Here is a 23,865-nt window from a genome sequence, read left to right on the forward strand (position 1 = left end):
CTCTTCAACACTTTAAAAAGGTCTTGTGCAGCACATTTGCCTAACGCAATACGTCGTTTGATTTCTTGACTGCTGCTTCCATTGGGTTAAGTGCTGTTGAGTCGGTTCTGATTCATAACAACCCTGTATTGGGTTTCCAAGGAGAGGTTGGTGGCTTTTGAACCAACAGCCTTGTGGTTGGCAGTCTAGTGCTGACCCTAGAGTGCCACACCAGGACTCCATATGTAAAACTGTCCTTTGCCAAATTCCATATGTAAAACTGTCATTTGCCAAATCTATATATGACCATGACGCTAGTCCTGCTCACCTCTCCATACCTGTCCCTCACTAAACTTTTGGATAATAATCTTCTGTGTTGGACTTTCTCTTTGTAGACTTCACGCTGTCCTCCGTGACAACAGACTTTCCTTAGTACAACCTTGGGGGGGGGGGGGGCTACTTTGACTCTGTTAGAAGGATACAGTCTGGAGACTGAGCAGGGCTCCCATGTTGGGTTGTGTGACTTGCAGCCATGGGAGGGGGTGGTATTCATAGTCTCAGGCCACCTGCTTTGAATAAGAAGCCGGCATCACAGAACGCCAGGTGAGGCAGGTCCAGCTGTCTATAGGTGTGTAGCACTCATAGTCAGCAGGGACCCCAGGACAGAAGTCCCTCAGAACACGCCTCCACGTGATTCTCCGTTGCCCACATTTACCCACAACTAACTGAGACTGTGGCGCCAAGCGTCTACCCCCAGATGTTTCTAAACGGTTCCCCAAAGGCCCTAATTAGAGGGTTTTGTGAGACAGGTCTCGCCCTCCTTGATGACACACGGCATTCTTGGTGTTTTATTTCCTAATAATTCATGCACACAAAAGCCCCCATCTTCAGATGGTTTCCAAGTGCCTTAATTACCCTTCCTCCGTGCCTTGTGAAGCTCCCTATAAAAGCTCCTACATAAAGGGACAGGATGAGTAAGCGTTTAGCCTTTTTTCTACAGTGCAATGCCCATCGCTTTGATTTGAATTGGGAAGGGCCAGGACCCAGACACAAACGTTAGCCTGGGTCCCCTCCAGGGATGACACAAGTGCCTGCTTTCTCCAGCTTTGTGGGGCCGGAGGAACATGTGGCTGAGGGATGGACTGTGAGTCTACATCCCTTTCTGCCATCTGGGGTGTGGGTGCCTCAGCTGAGGAACCCACATGCTGCATCAGCCGGTCTGCAAGACACTCACCAGCTCCTACATTCTCCCATCTACCACTGCGCCCCTGTCCCCAGGGCCCAGCCATCCCAGGTGTGGTCAAAGGGCACCTTGGCTGAGAAGGGCTACTGGTGTTCTTCCTCCCGTTCCATTAGAGACATGCTCTGAAGTCGCCTCCTCTTCTGTCTGTGGGGGCCCTACCCACTTGTCTGTCAGCCAAGGAAAGTCCCTAAAAGCCACACCAGCTGCCTTGAGTTGACCCTGACCCGTGAGAAGCCCCAGCTTGTCAGAGTAGAACACTGCTCCACAGGGGTTTCAGTGGCAGAGTTTTCAGATGCAGATCTCCAGGCCTTTCTACCTAGGTACTTTGGGTGGAGTTCACTTCCAAGCTTTTGATGAGCAGCTGAACGCTTAGCACCAACTCCTTGTCACGAACCAGGGAGACCATGCCGTACAAGGATTGTGCAAACGTTACTTGTCCTTGTTAGTTGCAATAAAGTCGATTCTGAATCGTGGTACTATCGTTCATGTCAGGAAAGTTGCCAGGTCTTTCTTCTGAGGGCCTTTGAGTGAAAAATCTCCAGTCTTTCTGTAAACAGCAAGTGCATTAACCATTTGCAGCCCCCAGGAGTTCCCAGCCCCTAAAGGGTCCTGGTGTGGTGCTGCGGGTTAATACGCTGGACTGCAAAGTCGGTTTGAACTGTAAGGTTGTCAGTTCAAGCTCACCAGCTGCTCCTTGGAAACCCTATACAAACAAGGTCGCTATGGGTTGGAATGGACTCAGAGACACTTAACAACAACAACAACAAAAGGGTTTATAACTTTCCTGACTCCAGCTCAGAACACCCCGGAATTTGACCAAGGATCAAGGCAAGGGCACTTTAGTGTCAGCGTGGTCACACACACCCCCCTTCTAAAGACTCGGCCTCCAACACTGGGCATCTGTCCACTGAACAGTTTCCGGAAGCGCTCCAGCCCCACAGCCTGTGGGAAGAAACACCAGGAGCCAAGAGAGACCGTGTTCAGGGCAACGTCTGCTCCTCAAAGCCCCCAGATCAACGGGTGGTGAGCCCCATGGAGCGGAGTCTGGTGAGGAGTCAAAAGGCCCAACAAAGGCTCTCCCCGCCATTTGGGAACCCAGCCTCCTCCCAACACATCTGTGTCAGATCTCTGTTCCGCCCACCTGTGGGTCCTCTGTGTGTTAGAACCTGCCCCTGAGCAGGGCGCAGGAATGTGGTGCAAACTCTGGCTGTCAAGCAATTCTTTGTTCTGAGGGGTGGCTGGGGGTGGCGAGGAGGCCATCTCGGCCCCATTGATTCATCTTTTCCTCCACAAACTTGCTGTGAGCCCCCTCACGTGCAAGGTCAGCCTGACCTCCAGGAGGAGGGAGAGACGGTGAGCTATGCCATTGTGGGAGACAGCACTGTTGTCTTTTTAAAAAAGATTGTGGTCAATGCATCTGTAAACACCTGGCTAGCCTTTTCAACATTTGCCTGTGATGGGATTGCTTGTATCAACCATCACCATTACTGCTATTTCCTTCTTCATGGGATGGTGGGGGTGGGGGCTTTGAGCTGCAAACCTGACCAACTCAGGATTGAGTAGTACCAGTGCTCACTGTCACCCCTTGTCTGAGAAGGAGCAGCCCCAGCCCGGGGGGAGTCATTCCCCTGAGAACCAAACCCAGGAGGAGGAGAGCCCTGGTGGTGCAGTGGCAAAGCACTTGGCTGCTAAAGGTCAGTGGTTTGAAGCCACCAGCAGTACCATGGGAGAAAGATGAGGCTGTCTATTTCTGTCAAACTTTCCAACCTCAGAACCCTTGTCCTCCAGGGCCACTGAGCTGGAATGGACTCCACAGCGGTAAGTATGGCCAGGAGAGACGAGGTCTTTGCTCTTGAGGCACCTGAATCAGGAGCTAGGTTTTCTGGCCGATGTCATGCCTTACCAGGTCAGAGCCTGGCTGCTGCAAAGCTGAAGGGACACTGAGGATGCCAAGAGGTGGAGCCAAGACGGTTCTGCCAACACGACCCAAGACTCCAAATCCAGCAGTGCCCGAAACCTGATGGACAAAACCCAAACTCAAAACCATCTGGTCTCTTGTTTTGCCTGGAAAATAGCGCCAACCACTGTACCTTTAGTTCAGTTGACCAAAGAGAAGCTATAGTCATGAAAACAGCTTGTGAAAGAAACCCCGGAATTTGGATCAGACTCTGTGAGATTGTAACCAGGGCCCTCAACCTTCCGCCACTCAGCCGACAGTGAAGTAGAAGGGATAACACTTGATCCACTAGACATCTGTATCTGACCCAGACAGATACTCATCAGCTTTGGGGACTGGTTTCTTTTAAACACCAAGAGATGGAATCTTGGAGTGGCGCACATGGTTAAGGTGCTTCTCAGATCCCAGAATTGCCTTGGAAGAAAGATCTGCTGGTCCACTTCCAAAACTACCAGCCGCAGGAAACCCTATGCAGCACACTTCGATTCTGGCAACAGTGGTGAACAGGAAAGCTCAGAAAGAGGAAAAGCCCGTCCACATGTGTAGGTGTTAGGACCACAGAGCTGAGGTGTGAGTCTATCCACACTGGCCTGGGACAATCCCAGATTCCATTCATTGTCCTGTGGTTCCAGCCACCATGGACCCTGGGGTCATTTTGGTGCCAACCCTTTGATAATGTCAGAAGCTGTGGTCCACACTTCCACAGATTTTCCCCAAGTGATGTCACTGCCCTAAGAGCTGGTGCGTGAGCCTTCTCCAGTACCCACCGTGGTGGGGACCTGGGACCTCTCCCAGCCACTCTGACCCAGGTGTGCACCCTGATGCTTGGCAGGTGTGAGGCCAGGTGGTGGTCCACTCCATCCTAACTCCACCCTCAACCCCAGCACCCCACCCAACTAACAAACAAGTAGCCTATCAGCCACCCTGAGCTCACAGGGGCCCACAAGAAGTACATGGTCCCCAGGTTCTCCTAAGTGACATTATTTGAGTCCTGATGGCATTGTGGATTAAGTGTTGAGCACTCCACTGGTCACCCACAGAGGGCTGTCTGCTCCCACAAAGACTGACAGCCTAGGACACCCTAGGGAGCAGTCCTATGTCCTGGAGAGTTGCTATGAGTCAGAAGAGACTTGATGACGATGAATTAGCTTTTTCTTGGTTTGGTGGCAGAAGCATTTAGTCTTGTCCTGTTTGGATTTAAACCCAGGTTGACGACTGTCAGGTGTGTATGTGTGTTTGTGTGCACGTGTGTATATGTATATGTGTGTATGAAGGTGTGAGCTCTGTGCGTATATGTGTAAATGTGTATACATGTATGCAGAGGTGGGTGTATGCTGTGTACTTCTGTACATCTCATGGGAGTTCAGTCAAGCAGGATGCACAGAGACTCTTTCCTTGATCTCTGTTTAGGTTTCAACCATGCAGACGTGTCGTGTTTGGAGTTAAGCCCAAGACGATGACTGCCCGGTGTGTGCTCAATGTTTAATACCTTTCATTCCATGCTCAAATGCATAAACTGTCAAACATTATATCTTCTACGACCCTTCTCATTTACCTCTCCTTGATTCCCTCCGGGGCATTTGAAACAAAATTCTGTTTCCAAAACATGCTTCATGATTGCCTTCGATGGACAGAAATAAATGCCAGCCCAAGCACGTGGCATGTGTGGATTGTGCACCCGTGAGTGAGAGAGAGGCCAACAGCGGGGAGGAGAGTGTGGGTTTCTTCCTCGAGGTACTCACCATTAAGGCCATTCCAGGTGTACACACCCGTGGCTCCCAAGAACGTCTGGTAGGGGTTGCTGATGCTATTGTAGAAGGTAAAGCCCGAACTCAGCAATGAGGTGAACAAGCTCAGGGCCAGGAACAGGACAATCACCAAATGCAGAGTTTTTTGGGAAGAACCGCTCAACGTACCTAAAACTAAAGTAACATTTTCTAAGCATATATATGGTTGCAAAAGACAAATGCCAGCTCTAGACAGAAAAGCTCCTCAGTGCTCACGTCCCATATTCACACACACTCCCCTCTCTTAGACACTTTACATCATGCAAGCGCAGGGTGGGGTTGAACTCTGGAGAATCCATTTCCTCCTCTCAGGGACCTGGGGACCCCGTGCACATCAGAGCAAAACACTGCCTGCCAGTCCTGCACCAGCCCCGTGATCTGGATTGGACCTTTGTGATCCGTGGGGCTTTCCTTGACTGATTTTCCAACGTAGATGACCAGGTCTTTCTTCCTAGTCTTTCCTAGTCTGGAAGCTCCTCAGTATCCTAGCAACACACACACCTCTGTGGACAGATGAGTGGTGGCTTTGCATGAAGTGTGCTGACTGGGAATCAAACCCAAGTCTCCTGCATGAAATTCAGAATTCTGCCCCTGAGCCACCAAACTCCTTTCCTGTCCAATGTGACTTCTCCAAGTGTCTGGCTCTGACCTGGGCTCGAAGGTCCAGGAGGATCAGAGCCTCAGCTACATGGGAGTCTGTGAGCGCTCTGTTTGGGGACCTAGTTCTATTTGTTTAGCTGTTGTGTGTGTGAAGGACCATGGTGGCGCTGTAGGATACACACTGGACTGCAAACCACAAGGTCAGCAGGTGAAATCCTCGAGAGGAAGATGAGGCTTTCTGCTCCCATAAAGGTTCACAGCCTCGGAGACCCTATCTCAAGTCACTATGAGTCAGAACTGACTCTGTGGTACTAGGTTTTGGTTTGTGTGTGGTTTTAATCACCAGTGTTTGATAAGGGAGATAAATTCCCTCCCAATGGACAGAATGAACCTGAAAAACACGACCTGCGCAGCCCATGACCCAAGGGTCTCCTCATAGACATTCGTTCAGGGGGAAAGGGAAAGCAAGGAGGACACAGTTGAGAAGAAGAGAGAGAAAGGATTTAACAGCGAGAAACCACAGAAAAGAAGTAAGTTGGACAGCAAGAATTGCAGGAGAAAGGAAACAGGGGCCATTGCCCCACACAAGGGCAGCTGCACAACGTTGAACGCCTGCAGAGAAGGAGATGGACTCAAAAACCATTTGCCATTGAGTGGGCCCCGACTCAGGAGACGCCATGGATGTCAGAGCAGACTATGCTCCTCAGGGTTTTCAGTGGTGGATTTTTCAGAAGTGGATCACCAGGGCTTTCTTTCCAGGTGCTTCTGTGTAGACTCGAACTTCCACCCCTTTGGTTAATAGCTAAATACTTAACCATTTGCACTACGCGGGGACTCCTAGCTGACTCAAGAGGGCAGGGGAATTGTCAGCTTCGCTGAGCAGCATGGAGGTGAAAGGCCCACCTACCTCTGACTGGGGAACATTTTGCCCCTGTCAGTGAGAAGAGTTGGGATCAAGGTTTAGTGCATTCGATGCATATGTTGGTGCTTGGTAGGCACCGGACTATTTCACAATTGTTCTCAATGACCCATACGATTTTATTAAACTTTTGGTGCATTCCTCATTGCTAGGCACCCCAGATAAAAACTACAACAGGAAAATGGCTGAACTAAACATTTTAAATGTCATCATGGAAGCCACACTTGTTGTTCAGGTGTGGTGGGGGATCGGGGCTGGGGCTCTACAAAGGCCCTGGCCATGGGCCGAGTCCCTGTGTCTCTCAGACTCACGAGGCGATGCAAAGTTCAAGATTCATATAGATACAGTGAGTTGGTGTGGCACTGTGGGTCAATGTGCTGGACTGTAAAGTCAGTTTGAACCTCAAGGTTGGCAGTTCAAGCTCACTAGCCACACATAGAAAACTCTATACAGGGTTGGAACTAAACAACAACATAACACTAGTGGAGGATGACATCAAAGGAAAAATGGGGGTGGGGTGGGGAGACCAACAGCAAATAAAACACATCTGGTCAAAAGCTGCAGGTGTTTCAAAGCGTGTTATTGAGGCTAGGTGCTGTGGAGTCAGCTCCGGCTCAAAGGGACCCACGAACAACAGAAGGAGACACTACCCAGTCCTGCACCGTCCTCACAACAGTAGGTTCGAGCCCACTGTTGCTCCTACTGAGCCAATCCATCTTCTTTGGGGTCGTCTTGTTTTTTGCTGACCCTCTACTTTAACAAACACGATGTCCTTTTCCAGAGACTGATCTCTCCTGCTAGCATGTCTGAAGCTCTCCTTCCTTGCTTCTAAGGAACATTCTTCCAAGACAGGCTTGTTTGTTCTTCCGGCAGTCCATGGGACTTTCATAATTCTTCTCCAGTCTGCCTTATTCATGGTCCACCTTTTACAGGCATATGAGGTGATTGAAGAGACCCTGGCTTGGGTGAGTGAGGTGCATCTTAGACCTCAAAGTGATAGTCTTTTGCTCTTTTAAATTTTAAAAAAGTCTTTTGCAGCAGATTTGCCCAATGTAGTACGTCGTTGACTTTCCCGCCACAGTTTCCTGAGGTCATCTTTAACTATATGTCTAATAGACCATACATGGTTCAACAAATTTCTAAGTAGGCCTGGTGTGGCTCTGTAGGATAAGCACTGGACTGCTAATGGTCAGCAGTTCAAATCCACTTGTTCCTGGGAAACCCTATATGGGGTCGGTTTGAGTCAGAACTGGGACCAACTCAATGACACTAAAGAACAGTAAGACCAAGGCACACAGCATTGAAATCAGTCAAACAAACAAAGACACAAAGATAACATGGAACTTGCGTGAAAGAGGATTAGAAGCTGATAGGAGAGAAAAATATCTGCAGAAAGAATTATTTTGCTGTTATTGTCGTTAGAAGGAGCTCTGGTAGCGTAGTCGTTACGAATCGGGCTGCTAACCACAAGGTCAGCAGTCTGAAACTACCAGCTGCTCCGCGGGAGAAAGATGAGGCTTTCTGCTCCCTTAAAGATTTACAGCCTTGGAAACCCTGTACAGGGTCGCTATGAGTCAGAACCGACTCCATGGCACATAACAACAACAACATTGTTGTTAGGGGCCACTGAGTCGGTTCTGACTCATAGTGACCCTTTGCACCCTAGAACAGACACTGCCTTCTCCGACGCCACCCCCACAATCTTGTTACAGTTGAGCTCATTGCTTCTGTTACTGTGTCAGCCCATCTTATTGGGACTCTACCTCTTTCTCACCTACTCTCCACTTTACCAAGCATGATGCCCTTTTCATTCAACAAGTTTATGTTTAATACTTACTGAAGACAAATCACTGCGCTAAAGCCAGATATATCAACAAAAATGATCACATAAAGCAGACATGGAGCCTGCTCTGAAGAGGATTAGAAGCAAATGGGAGAGAAGAATCCAAGTAGACAGACGTGCTCAACGTGTACACATGAAGTGTAAATGTATACACTTGGCTCCCTCAGAGTGGTGACTGGTCAGATTATCTCCCAGAAATTGACGCTCATTTCATGTGAGCAGGGCTACTGTCCTGAAGGATGCACCCTTTCAGGTTCTTTTCTTTGTCTCTGAATTCTGGAAACAAGAGCAGCATTCCAGAACCTTCTTTTTATTCTAACACTAATGTACATTTTTTTTGGAATGGTGGATTGGGTGAAAGTTGGCAGAGCAAACTAGTTTTCCATTTAACAATATGAACACATTTTGTTGGGTTACACTGATTGCAGTTCCCCCAATTCCCACTTCCTCCCTGGGCTGCCTGTTTCTATTAGTCCTTCTTTCCTGCCCTCTGACCTTTGCTTCCCGACAAAGGTTGCCCTTTTGGTCCCCGGTGGTTGATTGAACTGAGGCTTACATTCCTCCCTGATGTTACTATTTACTTTATGTTTTTGTTGTTGTTAAGTGCCTTTGACTCAGTTCTGACTCATAGCAGCCCTGTCTGTATAGGGTTTTGAGGAGTGGCTGGTGGATTTGAACAGCTGACCTTGCAGTCCAGTGCATTAGCCCACAGTGCCACACCAGACTCCATTCACTTTATAGATCTGTCTGTGGTTTACTTGGATGTTGATCTCCAGGGATGGGTTCAGTTTCAGGCCTGAAGGGTAGGTAAGGGCCATAGTCCGAGGAGTTCCACCAGTTTCTATCAGACTAGTAAATCTGGTCTTTTTATGATTTTGCATTTTGTCCTACTTTTTGTGCTCCCTCTCTGTCTGGACCTCCTATTGCGATCCTTATCAGAGTGGTTGGTAGAGGTCGTCGGGCACCATCTAGTTCTTCAGGTCTCAGGGTGGTGGAGACAGATGTTTACACGGTCCAGTCATCCTTTGGACTAACTGTTAATTTGTTTGTTTGTTTTATGATTCTTAAAACTGGATTTATTTTTATAGAGAGCTCAGTTTATCTTAGAAACTACTGTTAACATCAATAAAAGTTAAGGGCTAAATACTCATGTACAGAATTTCAGGGCAAGAGATCTATCTTCCCAGTTTTCCATAAAAATCCGTGTACTCCATTGAGCAATTTTATGTGGCTACTGATGACGAAGAAAAGATGATGGGGAACTGTAGTCTCACAGATGCTGGATTTTCCTCAGGTTACCTAGAGATTTCACACAGACATTGTAAATTAACAGCAGGTTATGTTTACCTTGGTGCTTGGCCTCTAACCAGAAGGTTGGTGGTCTCAACCCATCTAGCATCTCCACAGCACAAACATGACAACCTACTCTTGTAAAGAGTGTTATTGTCGCTGTAAAGTACTCTTGAGTTGCCTCTATTAACAACCCTATGTACAATAGAACAAATTAGAAAGCTGTTGTTGTGGTTGTTAAGAGCTGTCCAGTTGATTCTGACTCAAAGTAACTCAATGTTTGTCATTGTTGGGTACCATCAAGTCAGTGCCTATTCATAGCAACCTGATGCACAAGAGATTGAGATGCTACCTGGTCTGACGCCAGCCTCACAATTGTTGATGTTTGAGCCCATGGCTTCCACCACTGTGTCACTCCATCTCATTGAGGGCATTCCACTTTTTCTCTGACCCTCCACTTTACCAAACATGATATCCTTCTCCAGGGACTGGTCCGTCCTGATAATATGCCCGAAGGATGAGAGACAGTTAGGCCATCCTGGCTTCCAAGGAGCATTCTGACTGTACTTCTTCCAAAACAGACTGGTTTGTTCTTCTGGCAGCCCATGATACTCTTTAGACTAATTGTTTCTTGAGCCTTTGTTTTTCTTCACACTTCTTTGTTCCGGATGAGGAGAGGCCAGAAACTGGATCTTAGATGGCTGCTGGCAAGCTTTCAAGACCCCAGTCACTACTCAGCACACTAGGATGTAGACCATCATCTTGGTGGATTCTATTATACCAGTTGACCTTGAGACTGATGCTCAGTTCCCTAGCCCAGTGATTCACTGTGTTTGGTTATGGCTAAGAAATGTTCAGAACTTTTCTCCCTGTATGCGCTACAATACCTACCCTTGGATGTACTTACAACACATCCAAATACACCTGTAGAAATATCTTTTGCCAAATCCACACAGACTCGTGGGTTCACTTTGCACATTCACTCAGCTTGCATGTCTACCTCTGTGCCTTCTCATAGATGCTGTTTGCTGTTAACTATTATTACTGTCTCTTCCCCTTGAATACCTCCCAGTGACTTCATTTGTCTTGGTCATGGTGTGCTGACCTCCTCCTTATTGTTTGTTGACTTTCCCTCCTCCCTCTATACCCTGGTTACTGATTTATTTTTCCCTCCCCTCCCATCCCTACAACCATCAAAGAATGTTTCTCTCCGAGTGTAAACCTTTTCCTGACTTTTTACAATAGTGGTTTCATACAATATTTGTTCTTTTGTGATTGACTTATTATACTTAACATAATATCCACTAGGTTCATCCATGTTATGGGGTGTGTTATGGAGTCTTCCTTATTTTTTAATGCTGTATGGTATTCCATTGTGTGTGTTCAAAAGTTGGTTATCTAGTCATCCAACGATGAGAGCTTAGGTTGTTTCCGTCTTTTTGCTATTGTGACAAACACTGCAAAGAGCATGGGTATGCGATGATCTATTCGTGTCATGGATCTTATTTCTCTAGGACGTATACGTAGTGCTGGGATTTACTGGGTCACATGGTGTCTCCATTTCCAATGATTTTTTAAGGATGCGCCATACCATTTTCCACAGTGTTTGTACCATTTTAGAATCCTACCAGCAATGTCTGAGGGTTCGAGTCTCTCCACAGCCTCACCAACATTTGTTGTTTTCTGCTATGGTTTCTTTCACTTTGCTGTTATTGCAGGGGTAGGAGAATATCTAACTGTTGTTTTGATTTGAACCTTTCTAATGGCTAATGTTTGCAAGTATTCCTTCATATTCTTGCTGGCTGCCTGATTGTCTTCTTGGGTGAAATCCTCCAGTATTTTTCAACTATTAGTCCTTGTTTATTTCCAACTTTCAAATTCCAACCACCAGTCATTTTTAATGGATTTTGATTACATGTTTGATCAATCTCAGACTACAGAAGTTGCTGAAAATCTTCAATTTAAAAAATTTTTGACATGAGTGTTTTTTTGGTTTTTTTTTTTTTTTCAGATCTGAAAATGTCCTTATTTTTTAGAAAATGGATTTTAGGAAGGTTCAAAAGCAATACCAGAGTGTATAGGTGCAGAATTGGTTGTAGTCATTCAAAGCATCTAAGTAGGAATCTAGTACTATAAATAGCTGGAAAGCATCTTGCACGTGTTCCAAACAAAATATGTAACTCATTTCTAACTAATTTGAACTTTATAGCATTTTTCTAGATGGGAGAGAAAAAGTTAACATTTCTGAAAGTCCTGAAAAGTTTTTTCTTGGTTAATTACATTAGAAGATTTGCCTTTGATCATAATCCTTGTTAAACACGGATAAAAGTATTATATAGGTCCACTGTTAAAACAGACAATATGTTGCACATTAAATCTGGTATCATGTATTTCAACAAAGCTTAGAAAATAAAGGTGTTGAGGTGGCTTCTAAACTAAGCTTAATAATCATCTCCTCTGCTGACCACTTCTTTACATGGTGGACACAACAGTATGGTATGTTCAAATTGCACTGTCTACAATCCTTTAATATCACATAACGGTGGATACAGATCTACAATGCCCAAGTCACACAGAATCTTCAGAGCCATCAAATATTTACTTTCTCCTAAGCGATCCAGCCATCTGCGGCAGAACGCGAGAGTGCCAAAGTTTTCATTAATGACATTCAGCAAGTGTTTTGTTCTTGGGAGCCTTACTGGTGTAAGATTCAGAATGACCAATATCAGCCCATTTCAACTCACTAATACCTAGGGTCTCTAGGCATTAGATTTCATTTTTTACTACTTCTAATTTTCCTAGATTCAGACTTCATACATTTCTGATTATTAATGAATATTTGCATCTGTTTCTTCTCATTGTCCACCACTCATCTGTCAGTTTGTCATACTGGGGTAGCTTGTGTATCGCTAGGATGCTGGAAGCAGGGTTATCCATGGTGGACAGGTTTCAGCGGAGCTTCCAGACTTAGTCTAGGAAAAAGGAGAGGCAGGCTACTTGAATGTTTAGCCACTGACACCTTATGAATAGCAGTGGAACCCTGTCAAATGGCACCAGAAAATTCAATATTGAAACATGATGAAAAGCACCAGAATACTGTCAGATATGGTGCTATTTGATGAGTCTCTCAGATTCGAAGTCACTCAAAATACAACTGTGGAAGGGCTGCCTCCTCAAAATAGAGATGACTGTGATGGTGCAAATGGAGTAAAGCTTTGGGGACGCTCATTTGCTGATAGGACACAACTCAAAATGAGGAGAAACAACTGCAAATGTCCATTAATAATCAGAACACAGAATGTATGAAGTGTGAATCTAGGGCAATTGGAATTTGTCAAAAATGAAATGGGATGCATAAAGATTAATGTCCTAAGCATTAGTGAGCTGAAATGGACTGGTATTGGCCATTTGGAGTCTGACAATTACATGGTTTACTATGCCAGGAATGACAAATTGAAGAGGAATGGCATCACATTCATCATCAAGAAGAACATACCAAGATTTGTCTTGAAGTGCAACGCTGTCTGTGATAGGATAATCGACTTGCATCTACAAGGAAGACCAGTTAATATCACAATTATTCAAATGTACGCACCAACCGCTAAAGCCAGTGATGATGAAATTGAAGAATTCTACCAACTTCTTTAGTCTGAAAGTGATCAAACATGCACTTAAGATATCTTGTTCATTACTGATGATCGAATGTGAAGGTTGGAAACAAAGAGGAAGGGTCAGTAGGTAGAAAATATGGCTTTGGTGATAGAAATGATACTGAGATCACATGATAGAATTTGCAAGCCCAGTGACTTATTCATTCGCAAATACCTTTTTAAAATAACATAAAATGTGTTTATACACATGGACCTCACCAGATGGAATACACAGGGGTCAAACTGTTCCACAGAAATAAAATTGACTACATCTGTGGGTAGAGACGGTGGAAAAGCTCCACATCATCAGTCCAAACAAGCCCAAAGGCAGACTGTGAAACAGACCCTATCAATTGCTCCTATGCAAGTACAGCCTGAAGTTGAAGAAAACGAAAAGAAGTCCACGAGAGCCAAAATATGACCGTGAACATATCCAACCTGAATGTATAGACCATCTCAAGAAAAAAATTTGATGCATTGTACACTAGTGAACGAAGATCCGAAGAGTTGTGGGATGACGTCAAGGACATCATAGAGGAAGTAAACAAAAGATCATTAAAAAGACAGAAAAGACCAAAATGGATATCAGAAGAGACTCTGAAACTTGCTCTCCAGGGTAGAGATGCTAAAGCAAATGGAAGAAATTAGGAGGTAAAAGAGCAAGAGCTGAACAGAAATTTTCAAGGGGCAGCTCGAGAAGACAAGGTCAAGTATTAGAATGAAATGTTCAAAGATCGGGAGTTAGAAAACCAAAAGGGAAGAGCATGCTCATACTATCTCAAGCTGAAAGAATTAAAGAAATAACTCAAGCCTACTCTTGTAATATTGAAGGATTCTCTAGGCAAAATATCTAATGATGCAAAAAGCATCAAAAGAAGCTAGAAGGTACACACAGAGTCACTGCACCAAAAAGAAGTGGTTGGTGCTTAACCATCTCAAGAGGTAGTAGATTATCAAGAACCAATCATACTGAAGGAAGAAGTATGCACTACATTGAAGGTCATGGTGAAAAACAAGGTTCCAGAAACTGGCAGAATATAAATTTAAATCTTTCAACAAACTGATGCTGCACTGGAGGCAATCACTCATCTATGCCAAGAAATTTAGAAGACAGTTATCTAGCCAAACGATTGGAATAAATCCATATTTTACCCATTCCAAAGAGAGGCAACCCAACAGAACGTGAAAACCATCAAACACTATCATTAATAATACATGCAAGTAAAATTTTGTTGAAGATCATCTAAAAATAGCTGCTAAATACATTTTCAGGGAACTGCCCAAAACTCAAGCTGAAATCAGAATAGGATGTGGAACTAAAGATACGGTTTGCTGATGTCAGATGGGTCTTGGATGAAAGCAGAAAATACCAAATTTATCGACTATGCAAAGGCTTTTGACTGTGTGGATCATGACAAGCTGTTGATAACATTGTGAAAAATGAGTATTCCAGAATATTTGATTATGCTCATGAGCAATGTGTACATAGACCAAGAGACAGTCTATCAGTCAAACAAAAGAAGGAGATAGATACTGAATGATTTGAAAATCAGGAAAGGCATGCACCAGGGTTGTATTCTTTCAACTTAATTATTCAATCTGTATGCTGAACAAACAATCTGAGAAGATGGATTATATGAAGAGGAACATGGCATCAGATTTGGAGGAAAACTCACTAACAGTCTGAGATAATGCAGATGATGCAACCTTGCTTGCTGGAAGTGAAGAGGACTTAAATACTTACTGATGAAGATCAAAGACCACAGCCCTTGTGGATTGCACCACAATGTAAAGAAAACAAAAATCCTCACAACTGAGACAATAAATAACTGAAGTTGTCGAAGACTTCATTTTGCTAAGATCCACAATCAACACTCAGGGAAGCAGCAGTCAAGGAATCTTCTATACAGGCCATTTAAAGTGTTCTAGATCAAAGATGTCAGTTTGAGGACTATGATGCACCCGGCCCAAGTCATAGTATGTCATTTGCCTCATATGACTGTGACAGTTGGAAGATAAGTAAGGAAGACCATAGTAGAATTTATGCATTTGAGTTATAATGTTGGAGAATAATATTGAAAGTACCATGGGTTGCTGCAAGATCAAACAAATCTGCACCTAAAGAAGTACAACTAGAAGACTCCTTAGACGTCCGGATGGCGAGACTTCATCTCTCATAATTCAGACATGTCATCAAGAGGGACCAGTCCCTAGAGAAGGATATCATGCTTGCTTAAGTGGAAGGTCAACACAAAATAGGAAGACCTTCAACGAAATGGATTGGCCAGTGGCAGCAGCAATGAGTTTGAGTGTAACAACAATTGTAAGGTTGGCGTAGGACCAGGAAATGTTTGGTTCTATTGTGCACAAGGTCACTATGAGTCAGAACCAACTTCACGGCACCTAACAACGACAACTTCTCATGCTGAGTTATGCCACATCAAGAGATGGAGGCCCTGAAGGCTTTGTTCCATCCAGGTCATTAAGGTCGACTCTGCTTTGAACAGGTAACTCTTCCCCAGTTGTATTTTGAGTGTCTTCCAATCTGAGGGCCTCATCTTCTGGGACTGTATCAGACAATGATCCACCAGCCTCCATAAGGCTTTCACTGGACAACTTTTCACAACTAGATCACCGTCTTCCTAGGTCCTTCTTAGTCTGGAGGCTTCGCTGAAATGTGTCCATCAAGGATGACCCTGCTCATATTTGAAATACTGGTGGCATCACTTTCAACATGGACATTACCACAGAAGGACAACCTGACATATGAGTGGTGGTTCGAATCTTAGTCAACAAAAAAAATCTTTCCCGTTCCATACACTGCCAATCTCTCCCTTGAACAGCAAGGAAAGACTGTAGGGTTTAATCAGAAACTTGTGGGGTATGGGGGGCTGAATAATTTGTCTATTTTACAAAGTTGGGAAGCTAATTAAAAAATAATTTGGCTATTTTACTAGAACATTGTGATTTCATCACGAGAAAAATGCCCTCTGTCCAAGGCACCTGGCCAAACGATGAGCAATTTGTCTGCTTTCCAAAACTTAGTAAAAGCTGTCTTTGTAGATTCGTCCTTATGTGGTTGTCCTTGTTAAGTGCTGTCAAGTCGGTTCCGAGTCATAGCAACCCTGTATAGGGTTTCCAAGGAGTGACTGGTGAGTTTAAACCACCAACCTTGTGGTTCAAACCGACCTTGCAGTCCAGTGCTTATCCTACAACACCACACCAGGACTCAGAACATGGTTAGCAGTCTACTTTTTAGAGTGAATTAGAAAGTGACAATCAAGTTTAACATTGCTTTTGACTGTTGGTAAGATCTTACAAACATGGTTTTTCGAAAGGTAATCAATCTGGAGTCTGTTGGCTCGTCAATTTCTCTGTAGTAAGGGGACAACTTGTCATAATTTTACCTTTCGTGGTTTTTGAGTCATGTTCCAGCATTCTGAATTCCCTGACACATAGGTATGACAGCCTCAGCCCCCTGGAGCTCCTGGCTCCAAACTCAAACAATGAATGTGGAAAAATTAGTGAAAGTTAGCAAGAATTAAATCGCAATAAGCTTCAGTCACATCTGACAGCTGCGCGCTGCCTACAAAATTAGCAAATACATTCCGTTCTTTTTTTTCCCTTCCTTTTGTGGGCAACCATTTGGATCAGAAGGGCCACCCTGACAATCCAAGCTTAATTACCACTGATTCTGACAGCTGCAGGAGAGGTGGAAGACACTGTGGTGGCGGCGGGGTCGAGGTGTTCTCTGCCTCGCTGCAGAGTGTCGGGGTGGACAGCGTGGGGAAAGAGGGTCATCCAACTCGAGGGCTTCATGTGCAGCACATCCAAGAAGGCTCTGTTTTCTGGAAAATGATGCTGGTGACTCTGTGGGTGGGGTGGACTATCTCAACCCTCCTGTCTTAGTGATCTTGTTGTTAAGTGCCATTGAGTCGGTTCTGATTCATAGTGACCAAGGATCAGCTGGTGGACTTGAACCACTGACCTAACTGTTGGCAGTCCAGTGTGGTGCTACAACAGAAATATCACAAGTAGATGGCTTTAATAGTTTAAGAGGTTAGAAGTTCCAATTCAAAGTGCACACTCTAGGGAAAGGCTTTCTCTCTTTGTCGGCTCGGAGGGAAGGTCTTTGTCTCCTTTAGCATCTGTGGGCCCAGCATTCCTTGGAGAGCTCCACACATCTTGGCATCTGTCTTCTTCTGGATCCAGGAGTTTCATAGAGCAGGTTCTCCAGGTCCAAAGAATGCACTCCACTCCTGGCTCTTCTATCTTGGTGGGAACACCTGGTCCCTAAACAGCTGCTCGGTCTGGGACCACACCATCCTTGACGCAGCTCATTAACTCTACCTACCAGGAGGTCCCTGCAGCCAGCTCCAGCCTCTTGCGCATGTGTCAGGATTGTCTTGGGGAAGAGAGTGTCCTCTGCCCACCTTGAAGCCTGGGAACAAGGCAAGATTGTGTGGCTTGCTTTCTCCTCTAGATCATTTCTTCTCCCAGCAGGCCACAGCCCAGGGGTTCTGAACACTACCAACACCACCAAGCGTCAGCCAGTGCCTGGCCACGTGGGACCACCTATAATGGATCACCAGGGAATGCCAGGGCCACAGCAGATCTTTCTTCGGAGGTACCTCTGAATGGGCTCGAACTGCCAATCTCTTGGTTTGTAGTCAAGTGTGCTAACCCTTTACACAAAATCATCTTCAAGATTCTGCCCCAACTCTAAACCCAGAGAGGGAGAGGGGCTGTGTGCTGACCACCAAGGAGCAGGGTATACCCTTTGGTTGGTTGATGATGAATGGAGGGGATTGTAACCATAGGATGAATGTAAAGCTAATGTTCTCCCATGTGAGCTATCACGTAATTCACAATAAAGCATTAAAAAAGATTCTGCCCCAACGATCGGTAGCTCAAGGAGTCTTTGCACACATCCACGCCCACACGTGCGCTCACCTGTCCACGCCTCTGCACCTGCACCCAGTGATGTAGAACCTTTCTCTCTGACTAGACAAAAAAGCCACCAAAGCCGGGAGCTCTGTGCTATTCCACTCCATACCCAAGGCCCTCACTCGCCACTTAGCAAATGGCATTGTTGCAGCTAAGTGCTGTCAAGTCGGTTCCGACCCATAGCGACCCTGTATAGCATTTCCGAGGAACATCAGGTGAGCTTGAACTGCCAACCTTACAGTTCAAACGGCTTTGCAATCTGACACATTAACCCACAGTGCCACACCAGGACTCCAACTGACATTAGACATCTAGAATTTATGGGGTCACCAAGGCAACATGCACATTGGCTGACTTACAGGACCTGTTACTCCTCATCCTGAGGCTAGACAAACTGGACTGCATCTCAGCAACGCTGGTAAATGCCCTGGTCAGCCAGAACTGACCAAGCAATCTGGAGAATTCCTTAACAACTTTGATTGGTTGTTTTCTCCCCACCAAATTGATTCATTTCTGACTGAGTTATGTTTGTTGTTGCTGTTGTTGTTAAGTGACGTCGAGTTCCAACCCATAGAGACCCATAGCGACCCATAGTGACCCTGTATAGGGTTTCTGAGGAGCTGGAGCCGCCAACCTTTAACCCAGCACATTAACCCACAGTGCCACACCAGAAGTCCTGAGTTATGTTGGCACTGAGTAATTAGCTTTTGTCACCTCATTCCGTTCTTACATTCCAACATCAGCACCACAACATCACAAATCTTTACAAAAAGGTAACAGAACTTTTCAATACTCATTACTCTCAGGGCATTTCTAGCATAGCCTCTCCCTAGGCAAGAGGACGATGAATAAGGAAGACCATAGAAGAATTGATACATTTGAGTTATGGTGCAAGAGAAAATTACTGAAAATACCATGCATGGCCTGCTACAAGAACAAATAAATCTGTGTTGGAAGAAGTACAATCAGAATGCACCTTAGAAGTCAGGATGGGGAGAATTTTTCTCTCATACCTTTGGAGTCAGGTTATTAGGAGGGATCAGTCCTTGTAGAAGGACATCATGCCTGGTGTAGTGGAGGGTCAGCAAAAAAGAGGAAGACCCCCAACGAGATGGACTGACACAGTGGCCGCAGCAATAGGCTGGAGTTTAACAGCTCTTGTGAGGATAGAGCAGGAGCGGGCAGTGTTTCATTCTATTATGCATCCGGTCATTGTGAGTCAGGACTGACTCCATGGTACCTAACAGCCAAGAGGCTGGCATGGTGAGTTTCTCAGACAGAAGCCTGCAGTCTGACAGGACAGCTGTATTCCAAGTGCTTTATTGCTCAGCCCATGGCTGGCTTCTGCTTGGAAATGAGACCCACAAAAATATCCGGGGCCTTACGCATCTCAACACCACATGATCTATTTTCCATCAACATGACTTTCCCTATCTAAAACAGTTGGTTACAAGTTTTCCATGCTCAAGAAAGACTACAGGTAGTCTGCAATAAAGACTACCTTGCATTGGCACTGTAGGATTAAACTCTGTACTGATAACCTCAAGATCGGCAGTTCAAACCCACCAGCTTTCCTGGGAAACCCTACCTGGAATTGCTATGAGTCGGAACCAATTCCACAACCCTGGTGGCTCAGTGGATCAGTGACCAACTACCAGCTAAAAGGTTGGTGGTTTGAACCCATCAGATGCTCCTCAGGAGTAGGATGCAGCAGTCTGCTTCTGTAAAGGTGACAGCCTTGGGTAGCCTACAGAGCAGTTCCATTCTCTCCTATGGAGTTTCTGTGACTTGGAATCAACGTGAGGGAAATGGGTTTGGTTAGGGGGTTTTGTTTTTAGACTCAGAGAAGTGTCCTGATGGTGTAGCTGTTTAGCACTTGGCTGCTAACCAAAAGGTCAGCAGTTCAAGCCCACCGGCTGTCTGTAGGAGAAAGACTATGGGTAGTTTTAGTCTGTCACATGGGGCCACTATGAATGGGAATCAACTCAGCAGTACACAAACACTCCTCAGCAGAGGTCAGCCAGGATAGCTGTCCAGCACCTTGACTGACCAGGTGGCTCACGTGGCTCCAGGGCCCTCAGGCTGGCGTGAGCCTCCAGAGTAACAAAGACGAAAGTCTAGTCAATGTAAAAAATGCAAACATCTTGCTACCTTTGTGCTCCCCGCCATGGGTCACAGCGCTCCTGGGCCCTGTCCCTGCATACTGTGCTCATCACTGCCCCTTTGAGGCCCCTGTCCGACTACACCATTTGCATCAGACGTGAGCACCAGGTCAGACCTCACTTGCTTTGCTCAGGGCTTCCCTTGACTAGAGGTAAGTCTTCCCCTGAAGTCATCCTTCTCAAAACTCAATGGGGATAGACACTATGGAATTCAAACACTCTGCAGGTTTTGCACATTACTAAATACTTTTTTGGTAATTTAAAAATAATTGTTATTGTTGTTGTTTTGTTACTATTAAACAACGTCAAGATGGTTTCAACTCATAGAGATCCTGCATAGGGTTTTTGAGGAATGGCCAGTGGGTCTGGCTCACTGACCTTGTGGTAAGCTGTCCAGTGCTTATCCCACAGCACCATCCAGACTTTCCCTATCTAAGACAATGGGAGAGGATGCATGGACCAATGAGGTCATGCATCTGCAGTGACCTAGCAGGCACCACTGAGTCAACGCTGACTCATAGTAACCTCACGTGGGTCCGAACCTCCACAGGCTCTTCCCTGGCTGATGTTTCACAAGTAGATCACCATCCCTTTCTTTGGAGGTTCTTCTGGAACCTCAACCTTTCAGTTAGCAGCTGAATATGTTAACCATTACACCACCCAGAGACTCCAATGGCTACACAGGACTTAATAAAGCCTGTCTAAATCCTGTTAGAAGAATACCCAGAATGCTCCTTAGAAGTGAGGCTGACAAGAATTCATCTCACATACTTTGGGCGTGTTGTCAGGAGAGAGCAGTCCCTGGAGAAGGATGCCATACTTGGGAGAGAGTGAGAAAGAGGAAGACCCTCATCGAGATGGGTTGACACAGTGGCTGAACCAAGGGCTCAAACATAGGGATGATTGTGAGGATGGTGTAGGCCAGGGCAGTGTTTCGCTCTGTTGGACGTACGGTAGCTATGAGTTGGAACCGTCTCAGCAACGCCTGTATGTAACACCTGTCCAAAGCCAAGTCTACTGAATACAGTATATATTTTTTATCCCTGGATTCTAAAGAATTCAAATTCAGTTTTAAATCATTTGTGAGTTGTTTTTAAATTTAAAAGGCAATGATATATACTCAAACATCAAAAGAAATTTAAAAAATGGAAACTCTTGTAAAATACACAGTTAGTACAACAAATGAAAATATAATATCAAGTCTAATAACAATAAGGTACTTTGGCAATAAGAATGCAAATCCAAATCGGTTAAAGAAATGAGCTTAAAATATAGTAACAAGAAATTGGCCATTATTTCCACTTTTTTCTTCCCCTACACACATACTGCTAATGAAGTCAGGACAGAGGTGGATGCATCAACTAAAAGCCAGAAAGAACATTGTTTTTATTGATTGCTACGTGCCATATGGCTACGACCTATTTTTACTTAATTATTTACTTGTCAATAACCTGGGTAGGTATTACATTTAAGCAAAGCCACTGCTAAAATTATTTAAACTGTTACATAGACAGACAAAGCCAAAACCGAGGAAGCAGAAATAATGAGATGGTGAGTTTTCAGAATGAAAAAAAGTCTGTCCACACCTACTGCCTAATTCAAAGCTTGAGCGACAACCACCATTGAATGGTTATTTGGCCCAAACCTCGGATTTCATGACTGTAACCCAGTTAGTCACTCTTACCCTATTCATCAAATTATTCTATCATTTACCTTCAAAATCTTTGTCTGATTCTGCCAGTCCATGATCCAATTCTTGAATACTCTTACCACGGAAAAGCCCATAAGAGATGATCACTCTTCCGTTTAAAGTGTCGTCATGGATGCTCAGCGTGCTGCTTATCCAGGCCTGTGTTCCAAGAATGGAACAAATGACAACGAAAGACCCAAGGCTTGCGACAAAGCTCGATAAGAACATGAGCATTTTCTTCTTTGTAGGCATTTTCTCAGGAAAAGAAGTTCACTAGGGGGCAAAAACTAAGGATCGTCAAAAACGATTTGGGGACCTTATACTGAGCCCAGTAAATCGAAATGAAGTCGAGTATTTTGTTGTAAAATATAAAACCCTTCCTCCTTGGGAGGGTGATGCTAATGAACATTGCACTATGACCATGACACACTCAGAAAGATTTATAGCAGATGAACTTCGGCCTACAGTGGAGGAGGGTTGTTATGGTGATGGCCAATCAGCAAGATGGAGGGGCTAGGCTTGGTGTTAACCAACAACTTCCTCAATCACATAATTAATTTATAACCTCTTTGTCAAGTGTGTGAATACAGGTTCAACCAACCAAGCTAGAACAAGTCTATAACTCCTAAAGGAATGGGGTGGGAGGCGAGGGGTTTGAGAGTCTTACCCCCGTATGTGGTGTACACGATGACTCCAAACACTAAGCACTGAACTGCGAACCACAAGTTCTGCAGTTCATACTTGCCAGCTGCTCCACAAGACAGAGATGAACCTTCCTGCTCCCGTGAAGATTTAATGCCTTGGAAACCCAATACGGGGTCGCTAAGAGTCACAATTGACTCAACGTCACTTAACAGAAACAATGACCCCAGAAAGTCGCTGATTCTAATATAAAATCCCACTCTTTCAATAATTGCTTTTCTGGCTAGTGAGTTGACACAACTCTTCCTAAAGACAGAATCCTGGTGTGGCGCTGTAGGATCAGCACTGGACTGCTAATGACAGGGTCAGCAGTTCAAACCCACCAGTCACTTCTTGGATGCCCTATACAGGATCGCTATGAGCCAGAAATGTCTCGATAGCACTTAACAACAACTTCCTAAAGAAAAGCCGAAGGAGTCTATCCTTTGGCAAAAGTACCATAGAATAGAAAGTAAAAGGTTTAATCCTCTTTCCCCTCCTTATTGTTAGAGCTGATTGGAAAGGCGTCTTTCAAATTTGCACATTATTTAAATGATAACTTGAGAGGTTTCATCTTCATTTCTCTTTTCTACTCTGAGGGACGTTATTTTGAACATTGTTGTATTCTGTCTTTAACCCTCCTTACCTCTCAAATTGGCTAAACAGTTTGTTGTTGTTAAGTACCGTGAAGTTGCTTCTGACTCATAGTGACCCTGTACAAGGTTTCTGAAGCTGTCAATCTCTATGGGAGCAGAAAGCCTCATCTTTCTCCCGTGGAATGGCTGGTAGTTTCAAACTGCCAACCTTGAGGTTAGCAGCCCGATTTGTAACCACTACGCTACCAGAGCTCCTTGGCTAACAGTTTAGCAGTGAACATTTCTGGACCTCAGAGTAACTCTCCCATTTGATAAGCAGCTCATTTCTGGAGTTGATGACTAGATGGCTACAGGGTTTGCACTCTCCTTTAACGTATGCTGTGTCTGATTATAAAGCAATACTGTCTACATACGTTAGCATCCTACTGCCACCGAGTCCATTCGGACTCATAACAACCCTGTATAGGGTTTCTGTCAATCTTTATAAGAACAAACAGCCTCGCTAATCCTTCTCTTCTGAC

General features: G+C 44.9%; 1 protein-coding gene across 1 annotated transcript in view; it reads right to left on the bottom strand.

The window, feature by feature from the left end:
• Window positions 1-22,319, bottom strand: part of CLRN3 (clarin 3) — a 24,613-nt gene extending 2,294 nt beyond the window's left edge. Inside the window, exons 1-2 of the mRNA XM_006867437.1 lie at window positions 22,091-22,319; window positions 4,922-5,101 (exon numbers count right to left, since the gene is read on the bottom strand). Coding sequence (XP_006867499.1) covers window positions 4,922-5,101; window positions 22,091-22,319 — 409 coding nt within the window. The remainder of the gene's footprint in view (window positions 1-4,921; window positions 5,102-22,090) is intronic.
• Window positions 22,320-23,865: the final 1,546 nt, after the last annotated feature.

The sequence above is a fragment of the Chrysochloris asiatica genome, unplaced genomic scaffold (genome assembly GCF_000296735.1).
Source record: "Chrysochloris asiatica unplaced genomic scaffold, ChrAsi1.0 scaffold00105, whole genome shotgun sequence".
Classification (NCBI taxonomy): domain Eukaryota; kingdom Metazoa; phylum Chordata; class Mammalia; order Afrosoricida; family Chrysochloridae; genus Chrysochloris; species Chrysochloris asiatica.